This window comes from Lepidochelys kempii, chromosome 8, assembly GCF_965140265.1.
Source record: "Lepidochelys kempii isolate rLepKem1 chromosome 8, rLepKem1.hap2, whole genome shotgun sequence".
Classification (NCBI taxonomy): Eukaryota; Metazoa; Chordata; order Testudines; family Cheloniidae; genus Lepidochelys; species Lepidochelys kempii.
Window position 1 is genome coordinate 75465121 of NC_133263.1, and position 25899 is coordinate 75491019.

Here is a 25899-nt window from a genome sequence, read left to right on the forward strand (position 1 = left end):
GTCCTATAAGATGTTGTTCAACATCCTCTTTAGTTCTAATGGACTAGAAAATTGTTCATCATCCTCATCTGATACAAGTGCATCATCCTGCTTCTTTCCAAATACAGAAATATTTGTTACACACGTTTGTCTGTCTTCATCATTAAGTGTTACCATCTACATCTGGTAATGGGGCTATACTACTGCTGGCATTTCTTTAGTTCATAAAATATATTTTAGAAACTCATTATTATGCTAAGCGCTGCCAGCTATGGACTTTCCCCTCATATCTTTTGCGTCCGTTATCAATTTTCTGCACTTCATAACTTCTAATTCATGTTGCTTGTACTGTTCTCCCCATGTGTTATATACGTATTGCTTTTTATTTCTAATTACTGCGCTCACTTCATTGCTGAATCTGTACCAGGCTCTGGGAACAGGCATGCTCAGTCCTTTCATTAGGTATATACCACTGGGACCTGGGGGGAGGGATTAAGAATGGGCATGCTCCGTAAATTATACAGACATCTAGGAACTCAGGAGCAAGTGAGAACATCCATTGTTATGAGCAGAACAGTTATCACATCTAAGAGGTATTGTTACTGGCTTCATTTATCACCTTGAAGTGTACTTTTTAATTTAAGAATATCCATCAGATGAATGGGCCACTTCACACTCTGAGCGTCTTATCTGCTGCAGAAGGGTGTATTTTGCATTTCTCAGCACCAAATTTCATTTGCTGCAGTGTTACGCATTCACCTAGCTTGTTTGGATCTCCCTGAGGAAGCGTCTACCCAGGTTCTCCTAGGAAAGTTACTAAGGGAAATCAACCAAGAGCGTGACCACCCTCCACCCCACCTCTTATGGATGCTCTCATTTATATTTAAGTGAAGATTAATGCAGATACAACAGGGGGGAACTTGTAATCAGCTCCCATAGCCTTCTACTATGGTTTGTAAACTTATTGGGAGAGTGGTGTTAGTGCCCTCCCCTTTCCCAAAAACTCAGTTCCAATCTAGCATTCATTCTACTGAGTGGGCCTGTTTTTTCACTGGATATTTCAGGTGAGCTGGCTGAAATACAGGGAGGGTTGACCCTCCAAAAAAAAAAAATAAAAATCACATGCCAAGACAATGGCTAAGTTGGATTTGAACTCACAAAACTTGTCATCTGTCCTTTAAGTATATACTAGACCGTACATCCTCACAATTTAGGTTTGAAATATTTGATTGGAACTGGCATCTGAAAACCCCATAATCATCCAAAATGTGAATGCTGCTAACAAAAATGCCACTGCTAAGTTTTTAATAAATTATTTTTCATATGCAGGTTTCTGTGACGAAAGCTGACAGAGCCCTGGGCTTTGCAATCCAAACATGTTTTGTTTCACCATATTCAAACCCTGATATGATATCTGATTACACCATCATAGAAAACATTTGTCCTAAAGATGAATCTGTTAAATTCTACAATGTCCAGAAGGTGAACTTTCCTATACCACATGCACAGATGGACAAAAAGAGGTTTAGCTTTGTGTTTAAACCTATATTCAACATCTCATTGCTCTTTCTTCATTGTGAGCTGACTTTGTGTACAAATAAAGAAAAAGACACTCAAGGACTGCCGAAGGTCAGTAGTTTAACTTCCTTAAGCTTTCAGATTTAGATTAAAAAATGAGACTGTTTACAAGATAAACAAGTTCAGATCATAGTAGTTCCTGAGATTGATTTTTCTATTTGAAGATTCTATAGACTTAGATTAGTGTAATGAACATTTTATCAGTGGACCTGATAATTTTTATAAGTTCTTTTTATTCAGAGCTATGCTGAATCTTGATCACATGGTCTACATTTTCCACTTTAAAATGTCAGTAAGTGGTTACATGTGGTAAACAGAGATTGCTTTTCATTAAGGGAGTGGTCCAGATTTATCTGTTCTATTCAGATCACACAGCAATAGGATAAACAAAATTAACATTAATTTTCCAGAGCCTGCTGAGATAATATTGTAATTGTTTTTGAACATCCATATGTGACCTGTAAGGTTGGACCATCTCAGGAGGACTTCGATGGGAAATAAGTAAATGTTAGCATTTGTTTTCCAGATTTCAGTGTGGTTACTTTTTTGTATTTATAGTAAATGCTCTGTATTGAATGATCACTCCAATATATTTAAGTAGAATTAACATTTCCTGTTTGATTATTGTAGAGACTGCTGCCCAAACTATTACTTTAAAAATAGTATATAACAAAAAATACATCTTTTTGTAAAAAAATGAACTGTTAGGTAAACTTCTAAAATTTGAGTTATTTTTAGTAGTTCTTTAACATAAGAAAAGACTCATACGTTATTGTGCTATATATGCACTAGTGAGCTACAGAACTGGCCCTTGGATTTTCAAAAGTGGACCCTTATTTTTGTGGTTGTAAATCTGTGTGTCCAAATTTTTGTATAGAAGCCTGGATTTGCATATACACACAGCATTTGTATATGAAAAATCAATTAATTACTCAATAAGTACAAAAGTTAGCTGTGACAAGTGAAGGTAGTTTTGGAAACTGAGGTGAGAGCTCTTTGAAGATATTGACCCTCTGTGTAATTAACATCAGCCTTTGATATCCTAATATGCAACTATTACAGCAACAATTCAATAGTAAAACTTCAATAGAGTTTTAAGTAATTTAGCACTAAAGCAAGTTTATATCTTAAGATGCAGCTGAGAATAGGGTGACCAGACAGCAAGTGTGAAAAATCGGGCTGGGGGGGGCAGGAATAGGGAGAGTAATAGGGTCCTATATAAGGCAAAGCCCCTAATATCGGGACATCTGGACATTCTAGCTGAGAATAAGTTTTCTTTGCCAGTATATTACGTAGACTGTTTTTGGGAGGGGTTGATAACGTTCAGATCTCCTGTTTCTCTTTAGTAAACAATACTGAGCAAACACTGATAATGAGGCAGCTGTGCAGCTGCTCTGGCTGATATTGTGTTTTATTTTGAGTGAATCCCTGACCTCACATGTTTCCATCCACAGTGCATTCCTCCTGACGAAGCCTGCACCTCACTCAATGTTGATATGATCTTGGCCATGATGCACAATAAGAAAACTTTCACCAAGCCCCTTGCTGTAATAACCCATGAAGAAAAGCCAAAAGGTACCAACATACATTTTGAACTTCTTAACGTAAATATGTTGCATTAAAAAACATATAACCATTTGTAGTCCAAAAAAAGATAGCTTTAGGAGTATACAATTTTATATTTTAAAGGGTGCTCTTGTTATAAAATGTGTTCATTTAGAGATATTTGTGTGATACAGTCCACCATCTTATCTGAACGCCCGCAGCTACTTACTTTTTTTATGGAAATGTAATTTGGCTGGTGTTGAGAAAGGAATACTCTTCCTATGTTTTACAACAATATAGGTTTCATAAGTATTAATGTAGAAGAATTGCTTCTAGCAATTAATTCTGGTTTGGAAATTGAAAGCAATGCTTTACTGTCTGCTGTATAATTTCTTCTTTGTGGCTGAAAATATTTAAGCATGATAATTTAATTGAAATGCCAATGTATTGGAAATATTAAAGCTTGAGGGGTTTGTAAAGTAAAGAGGTAGCTAGAGGGAAACCAGTTCCACTAGAAGATTAGTTCAGTAAAATGAAGAGATGAAACTGTAGTGTTTCATTCGTTTTCTTCTGTTGGGGTTTGTTTAACTCTTTTAGCATCTTTACAAAAAACTCCAAGAACAGAGTCATGAAAATGTGTCGTTTCCTGGGTGATGTGCTGCTTCAAATGCACATGACTCTTTGTCAAATAGTCCATTTCTGCCGTCATCCCACCAGAGGCAGTTAGAGCAGACAGCATTATGGCTCCACCTGCCAAGAAGTCTGGAGGCAAAGGGGCTGACAAGGTCTGTATAGAAATGACAGCCCATCCACATTTCTTCGGTTTTCTTTTGTCGTCTCCTTCTTGTAAACATGAAGCATTTGACTTAGTTCTCTTGCTCTAAGAAAGAAAAAGAAAAGTCTAAACACTAAAGAGAGGAGGTTCAGGAAGAAAAGGAGAAGAACCTGGGTAGCAGATAGAAAACTCTGTTTCTGTACTAGATGCTCTGAGCGAGGGTGACTGAAAAGGTCTAATCCAAAAACTGTCCAGAGTCAGCAAAACCCTCACTTAAATCCATCCTTCAGATTTCTGAACTAATTCACTTGTAATCAACAGTCTTTGTCCCTGAAGCTCCTTCAGCCTCCAACAGCCTGTCTGATACTTTCTCCCCACTGCAGCTTGCTCCTGGGAGATGAGGACTCTGCTCCCTCCTCACATCCCTGCCAGCACCTACAATTCTGTAGCTATAGGCCAACTTTTCTGCTGCTTTGGAGCTATGAGCAGCTCAGGCATTGCATCTTTGATACTCCCATCCATCTTCCCCCTGTTGTTCGGTTACAACTCATGCCTTTGCCACTCATGCTTCACAGGAACTCTTCTCTGGTGTTTCCACTTTGATTCCATGGTGCAGCTTTTCCTCCATGGCTCATTCAAGCAGCTGGGCCTAGCCTACTTCCTAGCAACCAACATCATTTCCTTCGTATGAGGATCCACCTGCCCAAACTGGCTTCTTTCAGGCTCACTTAAAGCTAACAATCAGAGCCATCTTCCACTCTGTGCCTACCCATAATCCTGCCTTTACGGACATCTCAGATTCCTCAATCTCTGGTGCAGGAAATGCTCCCGTGCTGCAGGGCAATAGCCAGGAAGATGACCCAGGTCCAGCACTTACCTATTCCAGAACCCTGACACCATTCTAGACTCCCTTTCCTGACATCCTGCTCAACTGCTTGTGATTCTGAACCTTTGTACTTTGGCAATCTTTGGTGTGGACAGCCCCAAAGCTCTGTCCAGGAATAAGAGTTTTAAATGGGACCCTTTTCAGAGGTTCAAGTTGCCTTTTCTCTCAACCCTTCTAGCCTCAACCTCATCCCTGCCCTACAGAGGCTCCCTGTCCTCTGACAAGCCTCCATCGGGTATTTCCCATGTCCTTAGTGGCCACTAACACCCTCTTCCCCACCTCAACATTCACTCTGCCCCACCCCCATACTCTGAAATGTGAAGAATAAGGCTAAACTTCATCTTGCATAGAATTTATGAGGCTGCCCCTTTGGTGCTCAGGATTGTCACCTATTGGCTTTTTTGTTTTCCATGCTCTTCAGATAGACTTGGAGAAAATCTGTTTTCTGGTAGCTTCCCTCCAGGTACTTGGATACTTCAATAGATTATGCCCACAACTTTCTTTTGTTACATTGCCTTTGACAGTGGCCCAAAATACATTTGGCTTGAAGGCTGGAACAGTTACATGCCAAATTTAAGGGTTTATTTACACATGAAAATTAATCCAGAATAAGGTAAAGTGTGAATTTAAAGTGGATTAACTATGAATTTAAAGTAGATTAACTCCATATGTTGACACTTATGTTCCAGAATAGGAATGTTAGAATTATCTTATTCTGGAATAAGAGCATCCACGCACGGAGCTAATCGTGAATAACTCCCCATGTAGACAAGCCCTAAAATACCTGGACTTTTTTACATGCGAAAAAAAATCTCACTTTTAAGGAAGAATCCCCAGAAGCTCACTAACACACACTTTCCAAATTATGTAGTAACCCTTTTTTACCCAGCACGCTTGACACTTCTCACCCTTTTAAGCTGGTTTCCTAGAAGTAGCTTCCCTTTCTCAGTGCATAGTTCCTCCTCTGCTTTCTCTTTCAAAGAGAAATAGGATATTCTGAGTGTGGCTGGTCATGACGACAAACAGGAAACTTGTTTCCATTTTTCTCACCTTCCTTCTCCTATGAGTGGCCATGTCCCCACCATCCTCTATCACACTCTCCAGCAGGAGAACATCTTAAATTTGTGGGGCTGTATTCTACAGTGACAGCTGGGGAAAAGACACTGATTGCAACTGCAAGAGAATTCTCCTTCTGCCCCAATCATTCAAGATTTTTCTGGCATGATGTGTGTGCCTTTTATTTACTTCTCCCCCTTCCTCCTTGCTACCCATGCTGATGGCAGGCTTTTGGAGTGTGCACCTCCCTCTCAGCTTGGGATGCACCTCCCTCTTCTGCTTGTGAAGCAGAAGCTTAGTATTACCCTCCTGGAGCTCTAGGCAATCCCTTAGTTCTCCAAGCCTATGAGTGTGTGATTCAGGACCAGCAAATGGTAACTATGTACAACCAAGTAATGATAGCCTATGTAAACATCAGGGCAGTATCAGTAGCTTCTGTTGCAGCGACTTCTGAAGGACATAATCCTGTCTCCACTCATTTCAAGCACTATATCTTGTAGGGAAAGATCAGCTCTACTGCAGACTGACTCGGCAATCACCAGCTAATTCCCAGAAAGCCAAGTATTCCTGAGTTTCTACCAGCACCTCATGTGTCCCTGTTAGATCCCATAGACCAGTTCAGTTTGAGTCAGTGACTTGTTCCCTGTTACTGCTCATGGGTTTACATCCCCAGAGCTCTATACTCAGATGCCTTCATCTGGCAATGGGCGAGGAAATTGGGGAGCCTGCCCTTTTCCTCCAGCTCTCCCTGATTAAAGAGTTATGAAGAAAGCCAGGAGAGACAGGGCATGAGTAATTTTTCCTTCTGCTGACTTCCAGGTGATCTCATTAACTCTCAGCACCACAGTCAATGAAACTGGTGATGGACCAACTCCTGATGGAGATAAGTCTCCTCTCTTTCTCAGGCATCCATTGCCTTAGCCTAACCAGAGTATATCCACACTGCCCAGCTGCAGAGAGCCTGAACTTTTAGATAAAGAACTTTCTGGAGGTCATAAGCTTTCTTCTGGTGGATGGATGAAGGAGCTAAGCTTCTTGATAACCTCCCTTCATAACTTGAGCTTTTTCAGGACAAAGGCAGCTTTTCATCTTTTGGTATTTGTCCCAAAAGTGAAAATTAGACTTCATATTGATTAACCCATTGTTTTACCTACACTGTGTCATAATTCGGTTTTCCCCTGAAAAAAACCTAAGCTTTATGCCATGGGTAGGAAACAGACTGTGTAGTATTATCAGACTTGTATTGATGATTTTAGGAAAATGAAATAGTTAATTGATTGGACTCTGAGGAAGGTGGCCATCAAGATTGCTAAAATCAGATGCATTCTTTTGGCATGTGACTAGGCCACTGACCCACTCCAGACCCTAAGTGGGATTCAGTACAGAACTATTCTCTGTGTAGAAATTCAGCTGTAAATGTTGCCTCCAGATCCTACACGTTTGTGATGGATCCCGTGAAGCCCCATGGTGTGTGCATTTGACATTTTAATATCTTATTTCAGTGTTTGTACATTTATGAGAACATTTGTTTACATTTATAGCGTAGCAAATACAAGTTAGTACAGAGGGCTCAGTTCTGCCCTCTAGCATAAGCTACAACTCCAGAACAAGTCAATGGGAGCTGTACCCACATATCTAAAGGCAAACTGGATCCAGCAGGGTAGATCCTCAGCTGGTGTAAACTGTCATTGTTCACTGAAGTCAATGGAATTCTGATAACTCACACCAGCTGAGGCTCTGCCCCTGTGTATGTATAAAAAGATGGGAAAACCAGAACTGTTATGACCTTCATCTTTTGTGAATGTATTTCTTACTGGGGCCCTTCTGACAACAGCAGGGATGCACATTAGAACACTAATAATTGCATTGTCCATTCTCTTTTAGCTCCAGCATGGTAGTTTAGAGGGTTTCATAAAAAGAAAAGGAGGACTTGTGGCACCTTAGAGACTAACAAATTTATTAGAGCATAAGCTTTCGTGAGCTACAGCTCACTTCACTTGCAGATCAAAATCTTCTATTTGCATGCAATGTCTGTTGGAAATTTTGGAATGCTTTCCAGAGAGAGTCAAAGGATGGGGGATCAGAAATCCTTTAACCTCAGTTCTGCAGTGCGTGCTTTTTAATGTTTAAACAGCATATGGTACCATGGAGCATTGCTGGGGGACATAAGCAACAACTGTTTTTGTTTAACTCTGCAAGGCAGCCCATGTTTTTACACGATTCTTCTTCATGCAAATTAAATTCACTAAGAATTAAAGGCAAGTATTTGATTGGTAAATGCAGTACAATTAAAACTCTGCTTTTGGGCCTGATTCTGTACCCTTTCCTCATGCAAAATGCCCACTCATCTCAGTGATTATCCATTCCTGACGGAACACATCAAACTGTGTAACTGATGTTTATCCTTCAGCAAACAGGTTTACACCCAGAGCTCTATTCTCCCTTTGGGTGTGCAGGGCTGTGTGTGCAACTCCCAAGGATAACTTCAGCTGGAGTTTTGTCTGTATAAAGAGTATGAGGTCTTAGTAAATCTGGTTTTACTTTTACACGCTAAGAGACAGTTGCTTGATAAGATCACCCACAATGCAACAATAGTTTGGCTAAATGTTTGGTGGAACTCATCCCAGCATATTGCAGATTTTGAGCATAATGCACAACTATTAGCACCTTAACATCGCTGTTATGCAGTTGTTCCACAACGAATCAAATGGCCCTTTTCTATAACTGCTGTGGTTGACTGGCACAGTGAATCTGTAAGATTGAGAACAAATTATATTGCACTACTAAAATCTGAGTATTTTCATCTTAAAGATGTCAGTTGTCATTTGCTTTGATGTGGAACAGGCCAGCTTTCGTGGGTATTGTTACAAACCATGTTATTGGAACTATTCTGTTACATCTGCTCTATAAGCCAAATGAAGAGCTTGTATGTTTGACATTTGGGGAGCCAGCACAAATTGTTCAATGCAAAGGTGTCTGTTTTCTTCTCCATACGTCATGCACATGACTGCCATTGACTGTAATGGAAACCCTGCCTCTATAGCTAGAGAAAAACACACACACACACAGTTTGCATTTTGCTTTATAGGTTTTTACAAGCTTGGTTCTTCACCTTATTGTATCAGATTCCCGTGAAACCTCCTAAAAAAGACCATACAAGTTTAAAAAAAAACACAACAAATTATTCATATCCTGGCATCTCTAAGTCACATCTGTTCTTTGGCACAATTTAAGTGAAAGGTGTAGAGAGAAACTTATTTAAAGTCTATGAAATTGATATTCTTCTATTGAATAGTTATGTCCCTTTCACTGTTTGTTCAATTTATGCAAGATGTGGAAAATAAGGTGTTTTTTTTTTTTCAGTGAAGGGAACAAGATCAAGTGAGCAACTGACCAACACTTTTCCTAAACCAAGATATAGAAAACCATGTGCATTAGTTCAAGCCTGCTTCTGTTGTTTTAAAATTATACACTTTCCCTGGGCCTCATGAACTTTCACCCTTCTTGTGTTGCACAAAGCTGCAGCAAGCAACACACATTAATGCCAAGGAACTGGATAACTAATTCAGTGAATTGGCAAAGTTGTTGTTTGGCAACCTTCCTATTCTGTGGAGAGGCCAATGACAGAGTTAGCAAGGAAAATTAATTCCTGTCACCACTGGAGACGTTCGGATTAGTCGAAGTTTGGGATATGCTAGCTGGATATATGGACAAATATAGTGCTGCTACTCATGTTGTACTATTTCACTCTCTAGTATTTCAATCCAGTGCCTTTCATAAACGTTCATTTATACTTCTGCTTTGACTTCCATTTGATAACTTGTTAGTATATTCACAAACAAAAAACCGTACATTTTGAGAAAGCTAACGCTGAGATATTAAAAACAATAACATATTCCAAAATGCATGAATTAAAAAAGCACTTAAATCAGGAAACAAATTCTTAAGGTCACCCAAAAAACCTTACCTTTGTCCCAATTTCCCCATCCTTGTTTTAACCTGTGTGTCTAGTCCACTTGGCATGAATGATATATTAAAAAAAAAAAGATGATGATGATGATGATGATAACCACTTGGTAAACTACACTGCTTTAGTTTGTTCTCAGAGTAAATAAAAATGCTTTGGATATTGCAGGTATGTGTTTCTGAGAGGAACATGTAATGAATCTGAGAGAGAATTTTGGCCACATGGTACCCTGTGTGGTTCAAGTTAGTTAATGCAGTTACTACTGAAGAGGTTTGGAACACTAATCCTGACATATAAATACGTACTGGATAAACAATAAAAAGAAAACCGATAACTTTCAGTATATTTTGGAACTTATAGAACTGCTCTTGCCTCCAGATCAAAGCAATTTTTTCCCAATTGTTAAAGGATATAAAAATATGTATCATTACAGTTCCTTACCAAATCTTCTCATAGTGGAAGCATCTGGTACACTCAAACATGTCAGAATTTAAATTATATCCTTCGGGCAGCTTGTTGATCTAGAGAGTGCAACATGGGTTACCAAACAAGATGTTTGAATTAGAATCCAAATCTGGGTTTCTGATTCCTCAATTTGGCATGGGTATCCTGAGAGGAAGGGGACTCCCGACATCTAATAGTTCCTCCATGGAGATACCAGGCATGTATATGAAGAAGGGATGTCAAATAAGAGAGAGAGTAGGGGTAATGATGCATTTCTAAAGACAGTTTTGTATTTCTTTCCATTCCATGCTGATGCTATTTGATTATTATTTCAAAATAGTAGCTTTAACATCATAGCTATGATCTTTGTCTTCCAGTATAAATAAGATAGAATACCAAGTAATTTATACACATTACAGAGCACAGTGGAAATGTACAAGTCAAAACATGTGCATTTAAGCTGGTCAGAACAGGGTCCATCATATCTAGAAGCAACATTTCCCAGGAGTGGAAAAGGGGGGCTGGGTCTTGAAATGATTTCATGTGCTGGTCTCTCATGACTGGAGACAGGAAACAATTTTAGCAATCTGTGCTGAAGGAGAGCCCAGCATAGGAATAAGAGGGAGTTATTGCAGGTGAGAATTGATGACTACTGGGTGGGGAGGTTTGCACAGCATCTGCCAGCACTCCGTAACATGCTGCTTGCATTGTGCTATGGATATATTCCTCTGAAGACTAAACAAGATACAAATGGATTTTTTACATACTGATCCAGGTTAATAAATTCTGACAGGATTTCCTGAAATGTTACCAATACATTATGCAGCATTTAAAGACTTTCCTCCCAGTGAGATGCTGAAGATTGCTTATATAGTGTGTAGTATTTCTATGGCACATCATGCAATTAATGTGTTCGTGTTTTTTAAACAGGTCCACCTATTCACAAGTCAAAAGGCAATGGGTTGCAGCCACGTAAGTTATACATATCTGTCTACTTTGTTGATCTAACACGCGTTCTCAAACTTCATTGTACTGTACCCTCTTCTGACAACAAAAATTACTATACGACCCCAGGAAGGGGGACTGAAGCTTAAGCCCACCCAAGCCCCGCCACCCTGGGCGGAGGACAAAGCCAAAGGCTGAATCCCAAGAGCTTCAGCTCCAGGCAGGGGGTCTATAACCTGAAGCCCTTGGGCTTTGGTCCTGGGCACTGGAGCTTGGGCTTCAGCTTCGGCCTCAGCCCCAGGCTCTAGCAAGGCTAATGCCAGCCCCGGCAACCCCATTAAAACAGGGTCGCGACCCACTTTGGAGTCCTGATCCACAGTTTGAGAACCACTGATCTAACAACTTCCAAACAAAAGGTTAAGTCAAAGATAGTTTATTGTAAAGCTTTTTAAACTTAGAGCGGAATTAAGTCTTTGGTTTTAGTGCCCCTGGGGACACCATCCCAGATCCTCAAACATAGTTAGGCACATGACTCCCAGGATCTAGGCCATTCCCACGAATTTTGAGAGAGGAATTCATGAGGGGTATTACATGAGCAGTAATTTGTAAGTGATTGCAGTACTCCAACATCAAGACCACCACAGATGTGATAAAATGTGGCTCTGTGACTTTCACTCTGAGTTCAACATCAGCATCAGCGGAGTTGGGGAAGCCAAAAATCTCAACCATGCTAAAGGGCCCAATCAGCTCTAAGGAGAGTGCGTAGCACTAGAAATACATCATGATGGGAGGGAAGGAAAAATGGTAGCTGAAGGGTGAGAATTTAGAAAGTGCGGAGGGAAAGAAGTGAGGGAAAAGAGCTGGTCTCTTTGGGTCTTGGAGCTAGATTCACACAAGGTGGCACAGAGAATAACATTTACCTCCCTCCACCAGCTGGGCTACCTGTGTCCTGCGATGAGTGGGACCTAGTTGTCTGTGAACTGCATCTTAAGGCAAGAAGATGATGCAGTTGTAAAAGAGGTATCTCTGGTTAACAAACACAATTATAGTTTGGATTTAAAATAATCAAACATGACCAAGTGGCTCAGAAATGGCTCCAAGTCAAAAACAGGAGAAAACTCCAGTTAGCCGCTACCTGGGCTGTTCTTTCTGTCCCAAATCTGGCTGCACATACTCAGAAAGGGGTTCTGAAGAACTCCCTTAGCGGATGCAGGGGTCTGAAAGGTACAGTACCCATGCAAGTGTGCCTGTCAATAACAGAGGGAAAGCAAGTACCAGTGCTGCTGCCTGCCTTTCCAAGGAATTTCTGCTGGATGCAGGAAACGAGGTAGAAAGCAGGTGAATTGGAGGAGATCTGCTAAGCATGCCCTGGCCAGCCTCCTTCGTGTCTCCCGCACCCACCAACGCAGACCCTGGGATGAATTGGAGTCTGTGTGTTCAGTTCTTTTCCATTATTTACTCAATTACTAAAAAGTTATTTACTAGCTTACAACATTTCATATGTTTATGGGAGACACTAGAAAAACTACATCTGAAATTAGTCATGTAAGAAAAAATACAAAAAATAATTGATTCAGTATGAGAACCACATTAAGGTGTTTTTGATCAAAGAGAAGAAATATGCAGGACAATGGCTGGAAGTTGCTGTAATTGTGTCAGTAACATTTGGAGCCATACATTCAGGAACCAGATGCAGTACTGTACAAACTATACTGCATAAAGATCCCATCCCCTAGAAACTGAGTTTTTTGTTCTATTTTTGTGATCTGGAATTAATTTTTTATTAAGAACATTGCCAAATATGAAAAACAATTGCTCCTATTTATGTTTTTGCTGACTTTTGAGCTGGCACCACTTCTCACTTAACAGCACTTCCGTTCTCCACCTAGATATAGGGCTGAAGTTACAGAGGATATAGAGTAAAGTTGGCTTGCATGGTAGGATGTGAATAAAAAGTAACCTTTTAGTAAGACTGCACAGCTTTTTAAATATATATTTAAGTGAAACCTGGTATTTAACTGAAAACAAAGAATAATTAACAAGAAACTGAGAACACTTCGAATTCATTCCGGTTTTGCTAGATTTGGGATGTATTGAGCTGGGTTTTTGACAGAACAGTTTGTTAAACAGTTTGTTAAACTCACCTCTGCCAGCATACGCATTGCTTGTCCTGCTTAGACACAAATCACAGTAATCTGCTAAGTATCATGGGGCTTTCTTTTCTTGCATTTAAAATGCTGGTTAATTAAATATGAAAATGTCAAAGCTCTGTGTGAAAACGGGAGGAGGAATTTTTAAAAATACTATTCAGCATTCAAAATGAAAAAAATGGTTTTTATTTGTAGCAGTTTTCTATGGTCTGGACACTCTGACCGTTGTGGGCATCGCCTTTGCAGCATTTGTGATTGGAGCACTGCTGACAGGAGCACTGTGGTTTATCTATTCTCACACAGGTTAGTACAGTTGTTTTCACCGGCTTCCATTTGGCATAGCACATTACAATGGAGGCAGTGAGATCGAATGCTTATGAATCAGGAGACTAGGTCTTCTTTGCTGCTTTCCACATTCTCCCTAAGGTGCTTTCCAGCAACTCCCCACAGCAGACTGAAGGTGTTAACCAGGTAGCTGTATCTGCCTCTCTCAGTAATGGGGCATATTATGTCTTTTGATATTTGGTTTAGAAATTTGGAGATTTTTGACTAACTGTGAAAACTTACCCTGGGGTCTGAAAGTCCAACTGAGATTTTATAGCTCATGTGCCATCACCAATAAAGATTCTGTTACTGGAATTTAGTTAATTCTATTGATGTGCGAGCCAGAAGAGAATCCATTAAATCTTTTTAGCTAGTAAAGTACGCAGATGTGACTTTGACTATACACCAAGAGCAGATCAAATGACTAAAAAGACACCATATTTACATAGGCCCTTTTCTGACTCCAGCTGCAATTTAAAATGTTTTGTAGGCTTTGTTTATTCAAAACCTTACATTGGTTTAATTAAAATTCTCAGTTTTTAAAAAGTTAAGCTAAATTTATAGCCACTGATAGCTGATTTAAGTGTGAGCCAAGCAAGAGTTTCCATGGGTTTAAGTAAATTGATATGAAAACCAATTTTAGTTGAACCAGTGCAAATTCTATGAAAACCAGTCTTTGAGGAACTCCTATCCAGTAGTTTCTTCTGTGGCAAACTAGATAAATCTGTACTTAATCATGGGCTAGGTGAGAGGTAGGTAAACTACGGCCCGCAGCGCACGTCCGGCCCGCAGCCCACGTCCGGCCCAGCCCTTGAGCTCCCAGCCATGGTAAGGGAGCAGGGGGCGGTTGGATGGAGTGGAGAGCGATTAGGAGACAGAGAGCAGGGGGGGTTGGATGGGTGTGGGAGTCCCGGGTGGCCTTTCAGGGGGCGGGGTGTGGATAGGGGTCGGGGCAGTTAGAAGACAGGGAGCAAAAGGGGGGTTGGATGGGGTGGGGGAGTCTCAGGAGAGGGCGGTCGGGGGACAAGGAACGGGGGGAGTTGGATGGGGCATGGATTCTAAGCGGGGCAGTCAGAGGGGTGGGAAATGGGAGGGGGCGGATGGGGGCGGGGGCTAGGCTGTTTGGGGAGGCACAGCCTTCCATACCCGACCCTTGATACAGTTTTGCAACCCCGATGTGGCCCTCAGGCCAAAAAGTTTGCCCACCCCTGGGCTAGGTTGTCTGCTGTGTCTCCTGAGACATGCCACACAGGAGGAAGAGAAGGGGAGGCACAGGTGGCTTTACATCATCTTTTGCTCCACTTGGATTCTGAGCTGCCACAGTAAATAGAACCACTCTGCTATGGTTAGACCAGCACCATGGACTATTCTAACATGCAGCGGTCTTTCCTGGGCTCCCTATGGGCTGCTCTCCATCCCAGAATCCCCAAAGTAGTCTCTGCTCTGGGCCACTTCCACTCCTGGCCACCAGGGCCTCCCAGAGGATTCGGGGGACTGGGGTTTTCAGCGGCGGGGGTCCTTCCACTCCGGGCCAAAGACCCAGAGCGGAAGAAGGACTGAAGGACGAAGTGCTGCCGAAAACTCTCGTGGGGGCCCCTGTGGGGCCCAGGGCCTGGGGAAAATTGCCCCACTGTTAAGCCTTCATCCTTTATCAATAGGTATTGAATCTCTGTTCAGTTACAGAGATATCTAGAGGGACATGTGTTGTATGTCAGAAGTTGTGTGTTAAACTTTACAGTATTAATAAATAGGAGCATTATACAGGAGACGAGAGAGTAATTAAAATTGACAAAATCCCGTTGTCAAAAACAATGGGAAGTTGACATAATAAATCCTTCAAGAAAATGGAACTTGGACCAACCCTATTAAAATAATTAGTGACTAACTACATCAGTCATAGTTACCATGTAAAACAGCAAGAGGAGCAGCTGTTCTGACGTTCCTTATTGCCTGAGAGACAAAAATAAGGGGAAAGAATAAAAGGGAAGAAAGGAAGCAGGCTCTCTAATTCCTTGGATTAGAGAATTTTAGAAATTAGATATAGTGTGCAGATTTTTAAAGGCGCCTCAAAATGGACTGCTGTTCCTGGGCACATATTTTGTCCCCCCCACACTTGCATCTACAAATTGGGATTTGTAGTAGAGATTTTCTATTAGGGACTTCCGCTGGTCACCATAACCCCTCAGTGGAGAATTGCAGTGTACAAGATAATTCAGCCCCAGCTGAAAGGCTTTGGGGTCTGCTGAAGACTTTTTTTGATAAAGCATAAATAAATATGTAGCTAACCTGCATATCTTAGATAGGGTCTTGTGTATACTACAGCCATATAATTCAGCCCTTGTAATTGGGATTCCAGAACATAATCCAATTTTCATTTTACATAACATTATCTTTCAAAAGTGATGCCATGGTTTCATCCTAGGTTTGCAGGCAGCATGAAACAATCTCTTAGGCCTGGTCTACACTAGAAACTTTTACTGGCATAGTAGCGATGCGTGGTGGGGGTGAAGGGTGTTTAAATTACTGTTGATACTGGCAAAAGCCAGACTGTAGATGTGGTTATACCAACAAAAGAAGTATTTTTGCCAGTTTACCTTATTTTGTTTGGGGAATTGGTATAAATTACATCAGCAAAAGAATTACTTTGCTGGTATTAGCTGTGTCTACATTAGGAAGGTTTGCTAGTATATACCAGCAAACCCTTTCTAATATAGACCAGGCCCTAAATGAATGAACTCCCCCATTTATCTTAATGTGTTGTTAATGCTGAAACCAAAAGATAACTGAAAATGTAGAGGAGACCGCATAAAATAAATGCAATTGAATATCAAAACAAACAACTCAGCAGCTAAGTTATTGATTGTATTACTCACTTCGATTATTTCATTCAAATACATTTTTAAAAAATCAGAAACTGCTGCAAAGTTTCCACCAGAACGTTAACAAAAAATCTAGGAGCTTTACTGCAAAATTTGGGTCTAGTTTGCCATTGAGCACACGGGGCTTTGAGCTCAGAGAGTACTTAAGGAGGGAGAGGCATCGAAGTGAGTAGAGGAATTGAGAGGTGTTCTATCCTCCTCCTCAGCCAAAAGCTCCCTATTTTAGACTATTTTTTCTAAATGGTTAAAGAACTTGAAAGGTAGCTACCAACTTTTCCACAATAATAGAATATCTGTCTGGAGAGGATCCTAGAACAAATGAAGGCAGAGGAGCTTGGCGAGTATTGAATACTGTTTACCTGAGCCTCTTTAGAAGAAGTAAAAGTCTTGCTCCAGCCCTGTTTGTGTGCAGTAACCCTTCAGGAGTGATTGTGAAATTATCTGACTGGAGACCTCTGCTTTAAGTGAATAAACTATCATGCTTAAGGATAAATACAAGGGACATGGAACAGCTTTATAAGTTATTAGACTTTGCTAAACATAAACCCAACAATTTAAAACCTTGCATTATGTATGGCACGCACATCAGTCACATAATCCTCTTAGAAAGTATGATTTTTCTCTTATTCGGACAATGCTTCAAATTAACAGGATAAAATTTTCCAGAGCTCTGGAAGTTAAAGGCCTCCCCTTCTCTTGTTTTTAAAATGGGATCTGATTTAAAATAAACCGACATAGCAACCAATTATATTTGGCAAATGGAGATAGAAAAGCAAACATTCAGACTTCCTGGACAGGGAGTACTACTGGCAGTTTTCCTAAGTGTGAATAATAAAGTACATGTTGTCACATTCAGATGGGTAAAAGCTTGTTTACTGTCAATAGATAGGACATGGCCATTTTGAGGCGTGATCAAGCACTAACATTAGACACATGAAGCTGTTTACATAAATAAGGCAGTAGGTGGTGGTGTATTAAATACATTTTTTCTCTTCACTGAAATTATTTTGAGTTTTTTATCGAGAGGATTTGACAGTTTATCAAGGTGGTGAACAATAACTGTAAGACCAAGCAAAAGTCAGTCTAAATATATTGGTAGGTTCTGTTCATAGTCTCACTAAGATTTTGATACTTCAGTTGAAGGGCAGTGCAAATTCTGCTGGTATCTCTGTTACACAAACAGATTGTTATGTCAGAACTGCCAATAATTTTCTAGACATGGAGCAGTGAAGAGGAAATTAAATGACAGCAGAGTCTTTGCCACTGAGGCAAAGTGCTCAACCCCCAAACTTTTAAAGGAAGATGCCTCCTAGGAAGTTTTCCAGAAGAGCAAAGGAACGGGATGTGTGGTGCTGTTTGGCTTCTAAAGAGATTGTGACAGCTGTGCTTGTCATTTTGCCTAAAAAAGAAGAGGTATTCAGCATATAAACTAAGTTATGGTTAAGTTTATACAGATCGTATTGATATGCTGTGGCTGAGGCAAAACTATGTGTAATCATGCGGTTTGTAAAATGGGTGACAGCGAAGCTGTAATAAGACCTAACAGCAGGGAATATGGGCCAGTTCTACATTTTGCAGAACTGCTTTCTTGGCAGAGATGTTGAGGGGCCCTGTTAAGGGAATAGAAGTAACTGCAGTTCCTGTGTTCTAATGGTAACAGCTTTTTCTATTTTTATTTTCATTTTTTTATGAAAGGGAGTTTGCTTATCACTGACTTATAGATATGTCCTTTAACATGACAGGAAGGGAGGCTTATACACAAAACAACTATATATTTTATAATGAAGGAGAAAATGCCCCAACAAGGTTTATGAAAAGCTTATAGTAAGATAACACAACAAGAAACTGCTGCTATAGTTTACTTTGTTTATATACAAAGCTGTTTCTAATAAAAAGATAGGAATGAAACATTTTATTTAAGAAATGCTGTGCTAGATTCAATTACACATAGAAGAAGTCTATAATTTGTGGAATCACTTTGGATTTGTACAGATCAGAAACTGCCTCACAAAATTAAATGTCTTATTGAGTGAATCCATGGGCAAAATTCTGACCTCTGTTAAAGCAATGCAGCGCCATTGACTTAATTGAGGAAGAGTGTTTGGGGGAGTTTTCTTCCTATTTGTGAAAATAGTGGGGTGCAAGGCAAAAGCTGTGCACTCTTTCGAGAGTAGGAATATGGCAGTGATTGTAGGATGAGCTGGTAGCAACCCCTACATTTAGGTTGCCTAGCACTTTTCATTGTGAAGGATTCTTGTGACCCCTTCACTTGACAAGCTCTCATACCTCCATTGTTTGCATCAGGGCTTTGCTATTTAATAGGTGGGAAACCCCTTGTGCTGCAGAAGTGCATCTTCATTCACCCATGATATTCCATTCAGATATGGGTGAGCTCTGATGCCCTGCCTGACTGCTACTGGGTCAGAGGTTTTTTTTGTTTTTGTTTTGTCCAGGTTTTACAAATAGTGACATTTAAGGCGGTTGTTTGTATGCGTTTTGTTAAGTGTTTATATTTTATGTAAAAACAATACAAATAAAGTTTAAATAAAAAAAATTGGGTGAGCTACAAAGTGTTCAAAATCACCACTTCCTTTCTGTCACTCGTGTTCCTCTGGAAACTTTTGGCAACCTACCAAAATCTCTGAACCATTCCAAGGCTGGGCTCGTGTTGCTGCTGCAGCAGCCCACATTGCAGTGGGAACAGGGAGCTGCCAGAGCAGCTTTTAGGGGGCAAGGAGGAGAGTGAGCCAGCCTGCTCCAACCCTGTAAATCCTAGGATCCAACACTCGGTCCCCTGTAGTCCATTTACCACTGGGGGTAGGAGCTCTCCCAACTCCTGGGCAGGGAAGGAGTGGGAGAGGGAGGGACAGACAGCCAGGTCAGCGTTCCCTTAATTGCCCCTATGGATCCAGCACATGGTACCAGGGGTCAGTCACCCATCTGGGGGCAACTCATGGGACAGTAGCTATCCCAGCTATGGCTGGCCTGGGCTTCCCGAGCACTCTCCAGAACCAGCAATCCTGTCTCCCCTCTTACTTCTAGGCCTAAGGTGACCAAACATCCCGTTTTGGCCAGGACAGTCTGTCCCTTTTTTAAGCCCTGTCCTGGCCATCCGGACTTTTTTGGCAAAAGTTGGATCAGTTGGCAAGAGCAAACGGGACAAATGCCCATTTGTCAAAAAAGCGGTGCAGTGTGGAGGAACGATGTGGATGTGGGGGGGCATGGTTCAAGCAACCAGCGACAGCCTCAAGTGGGGGCCTGGGGCCAGCCCCGTTGGGGGGGGAGGGGCAGATGGAGGAAGGGTCTCAGGCCAGCCCCGCATGGTGTCCTGTTTTCCTTTTGGGAAATATGGTCACCCTACTGCTAGCCAACATTGTTAATCTTGTAGCTCAAGTAGCAGAAGTCTATGCTGTAATGCTGAAGACTCGGGGTTCTGACATTGCTGATGATTGGGAGGAGGGCTACAGATCCACATAATAGAACTTGTAACCTTTTTCTTTAAAAACCATTAGGAAACCACATGGCTACATTAAAAGAACATTAAGGTTACAAAGTTAAGCACTTCAAAGTTAGGCAATGCCAGATTTATGGTTGCCTGTGCAACCTTAATCCCCCGTCCCCCCCTCCATATGCATTGTGATACAATCTTTAATTATTCGATCATACTATTTTTCCCCCCACAGGACCTCTGCCTCATTCAGTGCACAAAATGGACAAGAAAAGGGAAGTATTAATATTGCACAGGCATCCATAAAATCAGGCATTTTCTAACTTTTTAGTGCTTGACTTTGTAATCCAAATAACATTCTTTTAACAATAGTGCGTGTGTGTACTTACACTCTGAGCATGAAATTGCAAGAATATTGTACCTTATACTGTGCTATAACTACTGCTCATACTGTAGTAGCTAAGTGGAAGCTTGCTGTAACCCTGCTACATTACATTTAGAGTGGGATATGTAAATCAACTCAGCATTACAGGATAGGCCATTTTCCTACTCTGGGGGGGGAGAAGGTCCTCTGTCTCCCAGTATGTGCCATCCTCCTGACTGAGGAGGGGGAGGAGAGTGCTTTCAGATCCAACTCATTGGTTTTAGTACACGCTGCTCCATGTGTTGGCATTAAGACAAAACTACACTTTTCTAGCTGTTTTCCATCAAACAGAAAAGACCACAAAAAATGTAGGGTCTGATCCTGATCCGAGTTACATGATACTCCTGGGGGCATTCTGTGCCAGAAAAATTAAAAATTCTGTGCACAATATTTTAAAATTCTGCAAATTTTATTTGTGAAAACAGCACCACATAATCATGCCACCTTCAATTATTTTGGTAATTTATCTGAAAATACCTGTCAACAAGTATGTCTGTAACAATACAGACACCCAAAAATTCCCCCAGGAGTAGAGAGTTAAAGAAACCCCTATGACAAACCAGTTCCTGTTTCTCTGCCTCCTTCTTCCCCCTCCCCCCCAGCCTAGCTGGGACGCCAGATACCCACAACCCCTCTCTCACCATGGCCTATTCAAAGGGAGCCTCCCAGCCAATACACTGAAATCTCCTCCCCAGCCACAGGGCCTCGCTGGCCCAGATACCAGCAACCCCACCAGAGTCCAGCCACAGGACCTCCCTGGCCCAGATACCTGCACCCTTCCCCACCCCCCGAGCCCAGATGTGGGGATCCCCTGGCCCAGATACCTCCCCCTTTCTCCCCCCTCCCATTGCACAGAATTCCCCCAGGAGTATGGTGACTGAACCTCAGTTGATGGGCAGCTGACGGCAGGATACACAAAGCATCCATAGCTGAGCTCACTGTCAGCTGCTTTTATACAATTAAGAAAGCAGCTAGAAAAGATTTTTTCTTATGTAAATACTACCCAGAGGTGTCAAAATCAAGTAACATCTTTAACAAACGTTTCCATTTGAAATATATATCGAGTGCAGAGTTTTTATGGAAATAAAAATGACAAGAACATTGGGAGTTGGTAGAAATATTTTTGCTGTAGCATGTAACATTTTCAGTTTCCTTCTTTTTTTCCCCAGGGGAAACAGCAGGAAGACAGCAGGTCCCCACATACCCACCAGCCTCTGAAAACAGCAGTGCTGCACACAGTATCGGCAGCACACAAAGCACCCCCTGTTCTAGCAGCAGTACAGCCTAACCCAGGGGGAAGTCAGTCCAGGGAGCATCATAGGAGGGCAGAGGTTCAGAGAGACAGTACGTTGACATTGGCTGTCTAAAGTTGGAAGGATTCATTTGGTTTCTTTTGAGAAAGGAGGGATTTCACTGTAGGAAAAAAAAATCACCTGATCTTCTGGATAAATACAGTCTTTGGACCTTTCTACAGCATGTTATGCTACAGTACTGCAACCTGTTAAAAGGGAGTGTGGGCTGTCAGTGTGAAACACATGCCAGTTTGAAAAATGCTGCTTTGTCTGTACAAAATAATTTTTGGTTCCTAAGCCTTTTCACTGACAAGGTGTTTGCAAAGGGATTTCAACAAGATAAGTAGAACAACGGAGATCTTCGGTCAAAGGATTCCTACACATCAGAAGAAGAAAGTCTCAAGCTCAGATCTACTTGGTTAAAAACCATTTTATTACTTCAGCTATATTTAACCACTTCAAAATAGCACCTTGTTTTCTTGAGCTTGACTGCTATAGCATCTTACCTGCTTTGTTTTGTGTACAGTTTCAGGTGTTTAAAATGTGTTTGCCTTTGGTAATTATAATGCTCACTAAAGCAACATTCCCTTTCTTGTTCACTGGGCCAAAACTATCTTCAGTTAGGGTTTTTTACCCACTATACCCTTATACACACACAAAGATTAAAGAAAAGATAATATGCACTAATGTTAGTGTGTATACTTAATGAAATATCTTATGCAAATGTATATACCACAGTATACACAATTTTACTTAATCTAGCATGTCTATTTTTTTAGACTGGGAAAAACATCTTAATATCCCACTCTACCCATGAAAATGTTGTTAGATATTTATAATTGACTTTAGTTTATATGAATATTTTGAGACTAATATACAAAGAAAGTATATTGAAAGATACTTGGCTCAGTCCTACGTTCTTTGTGCGCCCCGAATTCCAGTTGACATCACTGTGGTTTTGAGTGCACAAGGGATATACAACTGAGCCTATCTGTATAAAACACTGCATATAAAAATGAAACTCTTCTTTTAAGATAACAGTCCACAGTGGTTTGTGTCAAACTACTAGTTAGTCATATGAACTTTGCAATTGGATATTCTCAAAGTAATGTTAGAATGTGAGATGGGCAACAAGGCACTAATTTTCATAGTATTTTAGTGCTTTTGCCATACCCTGACCTTACAATAAATCCCAAAAGGAGGGAAAAATTAGATGTGAATTACTTTGAATATTATGGTGTCACTTTGCAACTGTAATATGCTCTGATTGCTCTGTTTCTGGTTTGTTTGTTTTGTTTTTTAAGTGAATGCTATTCTCTTGTCACAGGATATAAATGACTCCCATTAATTTCAGTAGAAGCTGCTTGTATTCTGCAGCAGGAGAATAGGATTCTTTATATTAGGGTGATATTCTCCTAAATCTGAACTCAAGATTTCTATTGCTAACTCTACACTCATGCCATGTATACAACTCATATTGTCAATGGATATTCAGTCTGTATAATGAGATCAAAATGTGCAATAGAGATATGTACTCAGGATCAGAGAGCAGAATTTTGCCCTTAATTTTTAAACACATTTGGCTCTGATCCTGCAAATGCTTATGCACATGAGTAAACTTACTGACTGACCCTGATGTTGCAAGGGCTTATAAATGTACTTAACTTTATGCCCTGTGATCAGTCTCAGTGTCAATGGGGGACTGCTCACAGTGAGTAAAGTTAAGCACATGTGAAAGTCTTTGCAAGATCAGACCAATGAATAATTACTTTGAGTTCAACAGGATAACTCACATAAGTGTTTGCAGGATTGTGTCCTTCGTGTGGGAAGAACAAATATGCTACCTGTGTCTTTGAAAATAATGCGCTTTGCCTAACCTTCAGCAGAATGTATTGTGTAAGCATATTCTATGTATAAAATCTTTAAAGATGTCTTCAAAGAAGACTAAAGCCTTTAAGTCAATCATAGCTATATTTTACTACATTACATTTGTGTATAAAGATATATTTAAGTGGTTTTAGATAAATTTAAATTACTCTATATATGTTTAATTTCAGTTACTGTGAATTTTACATTTTTGTAATGTCTTAATACCATTTTAACCCTTTCCTTCTCAGATTAAAAAAAAGTAGAGTCTCACAAGGAGTCTTAGAAAATTCTGTTGTGATGGACAAGTTTAAAACCTTGTGTGTAAGATAGTTAATTGTATATTTTTGAGAGAAACATGCTGCATTATCAATGATTTTATCAATAATTTACTCTAATTTTAAAATAATTTACAGATTTATATTTCCAAACTGACAAACCAAAATATAAAATGCATAAAAAAAAATTGAATTTTTAGCCTTCTATCCAGGACACAATTTAAATTAAGCCTCATCTTGATGTACTCAGCTGTTTAGAGTTAAGAATATATCAAACTGAGTTCATGGAAAGTTACCAATATGTTAATTGGACAGTGGATGTCATCAAATGCAAGTGTCATTTCTTATAGGATTGAACAGTCACTTCTGTAGGCAAGAGACGTAAAACAAGGGCATTTCCCAGTTAATAGCTTTATTAGAAGAATGTACCGTACCTTGCAGCAGTCATTGACTACTGCAATTCAGAATACTGCTACAAACGTAAACTCTTTTTATAAAACAGCCATTTATATTTACTGCAAGTTTCTTTAAAGTTATATTGTGTTATATATCATTTGAATGTTTCACTGCAAAGCCACAGTTTGAGTCTATCAAGAGGCCTGATCCTGCCATCATTACTCAAATGAGATATTTACCTTGTTCAGAGGAGCAGCACAAAGCCTATGTGCCATTTACTTCCCATTTAGTTCCTCAAAATGGGGCTCACAAGAGACTTAATTGGTGCTGGCCTTCTCTCCCAAGGTGAATTTTACAGGTAATCTCTTTGAGTCCAGTGGGATATCTGGTGGAAGGATGGCAGAATTGGGCTTTAAAAAAAAAAAAAGACAGCTTCTGACGATAAAATCCATTAGTGAAATATTTAAACTCCAAAGCAAACTGCTTGTTGTGTTCATATATTTTCTAATCACTAGCTTTAACCTTTACAAATATTTGGTGTTGGGCAGCTGTTACATTATCATTTTAAGAAGTCAAAACATTCTGAACTGGGCTTTTCCATTGCATTTACCAGATGGAAGAGGGTTTTGCATAATGTCTCTCGAGATGATTGTAAATTCTTTTTGTTCCTCTTTCTAATTGTTTTCTGTAATGTATACACCAGTCTTTTCTGTAATGTGTATCTACCTCATGCTTCACAAGAAGACTTGTACTGCTGGTTATGCTGACAGCACTTTCTGTGAGGTAACTGTTGTGCTCTGTTTTCGTCAGTCAGACGGGGTGTTCATGAAATTAATTGGTATTAGCGATCATGTTTTCAACTGGTTCCAAACACAGTACTTTGATTTTTTTAAATCAGTTCTTAATTAGCAAAATCTCATTACAGATGTATTTTTTTAAAAAATCAATGGGAGAAATTATTCCTTCTGGCCAGTCTGAACAGCCCATTGGTATTTAGTTGTGTGTTCAGAAGACTTGGGGAAATGCTTAGTTGTACGGTTTTGATAACCACAGTGTCATGTCATCTTAATCTGTGCATAATAAAGTTATATATCAATTAATAAATGTGTTGCTTCATTTTCTGAAGTCGTACTGGCATTATTGAACACTGACAAAATGTATAGGCCATATTGTGCCTTAAGAGCTCATATTCACCTGCCATGAGCTTCAGTCAGAGCTGCATGTCCAAGAGCATTCTGTCTTCCGGTCTGATTCTTATTTATTTTGTCCTTACTCACCTTCCATCCCCTTCCACATTTCATCCCTTGCCTTTTGCAGACTTCTCATTACCATGGTTTACAGCCAAAGTCAGTAAACAGACACAGAAATATTGAATTCCTCCACTACTGTTCATCCCAATCCTGATCCTACAAGTCCTTACATAGTGCAAAGCAGAAAATACAAGGGTGTTTTACTGCAGCACAAATGCCAGGCACAAGTAAGATTAAGGAGCCACTAGTAGTCCTCCACACTGATCAGTAGAAGTCTTTAGTCTTGTTACACTCACTCTTTTAATTACAAGTGTCCACGGTAGAAGAGGAGATCGTCTGGGGAGACATGGTCTAAGCCTGATTTTCATCAGGTTAATGAGCTATGGTATACATTTTTCCTCATATGTCCTATTCCAA

At 40.3% G+C, this 25899-nt stretch overlaps 1 protein-coding gene across 7 annotated transcripts in view; it reads left to right on the forward strand.

The window, feature by feature from the left end:
* TGFBR3 (transforming growth factor beta receptor 3) overlaps positions 1–25336 on the forward strand; it is a 178411-nt gene extending 153075 nt beyond the window's left edge. For 5 of the 7 annotated variants that reach the window (XM_073357088.1, XM_073357087.1, XM_073357090.1 and 2 more), the window contains 5 exons: positions 1309–1608; positions 3012–3132; positions 11161–11202; positions 13521–13628; positions 21570–25336. In XM_073357088.1, the coding sequence (XP_073213189.1) occupies positions 1309–1608; positions 3012–3132; positions 11161–11202; positions 13521–13628; positions 21570–21688 (690 nt within the window). In that variant the 3' untranslated portion in view covers positions 21689–25336. Of the gene's footprint in view, positions 1–1308; positions 1609–3011; positions 3133–11160; positions 11203–13520; positions 13629–20211; positions 20250–21567 lie in introns of all 7 variants that reach the window. The other 2 variants (XM_073357091.1, XM_073357089.1) reach the window with 2 other exon arrangements.
* The last annotated feature ends 563 nt before the right edge of the window (positions 25337–25899 follow it).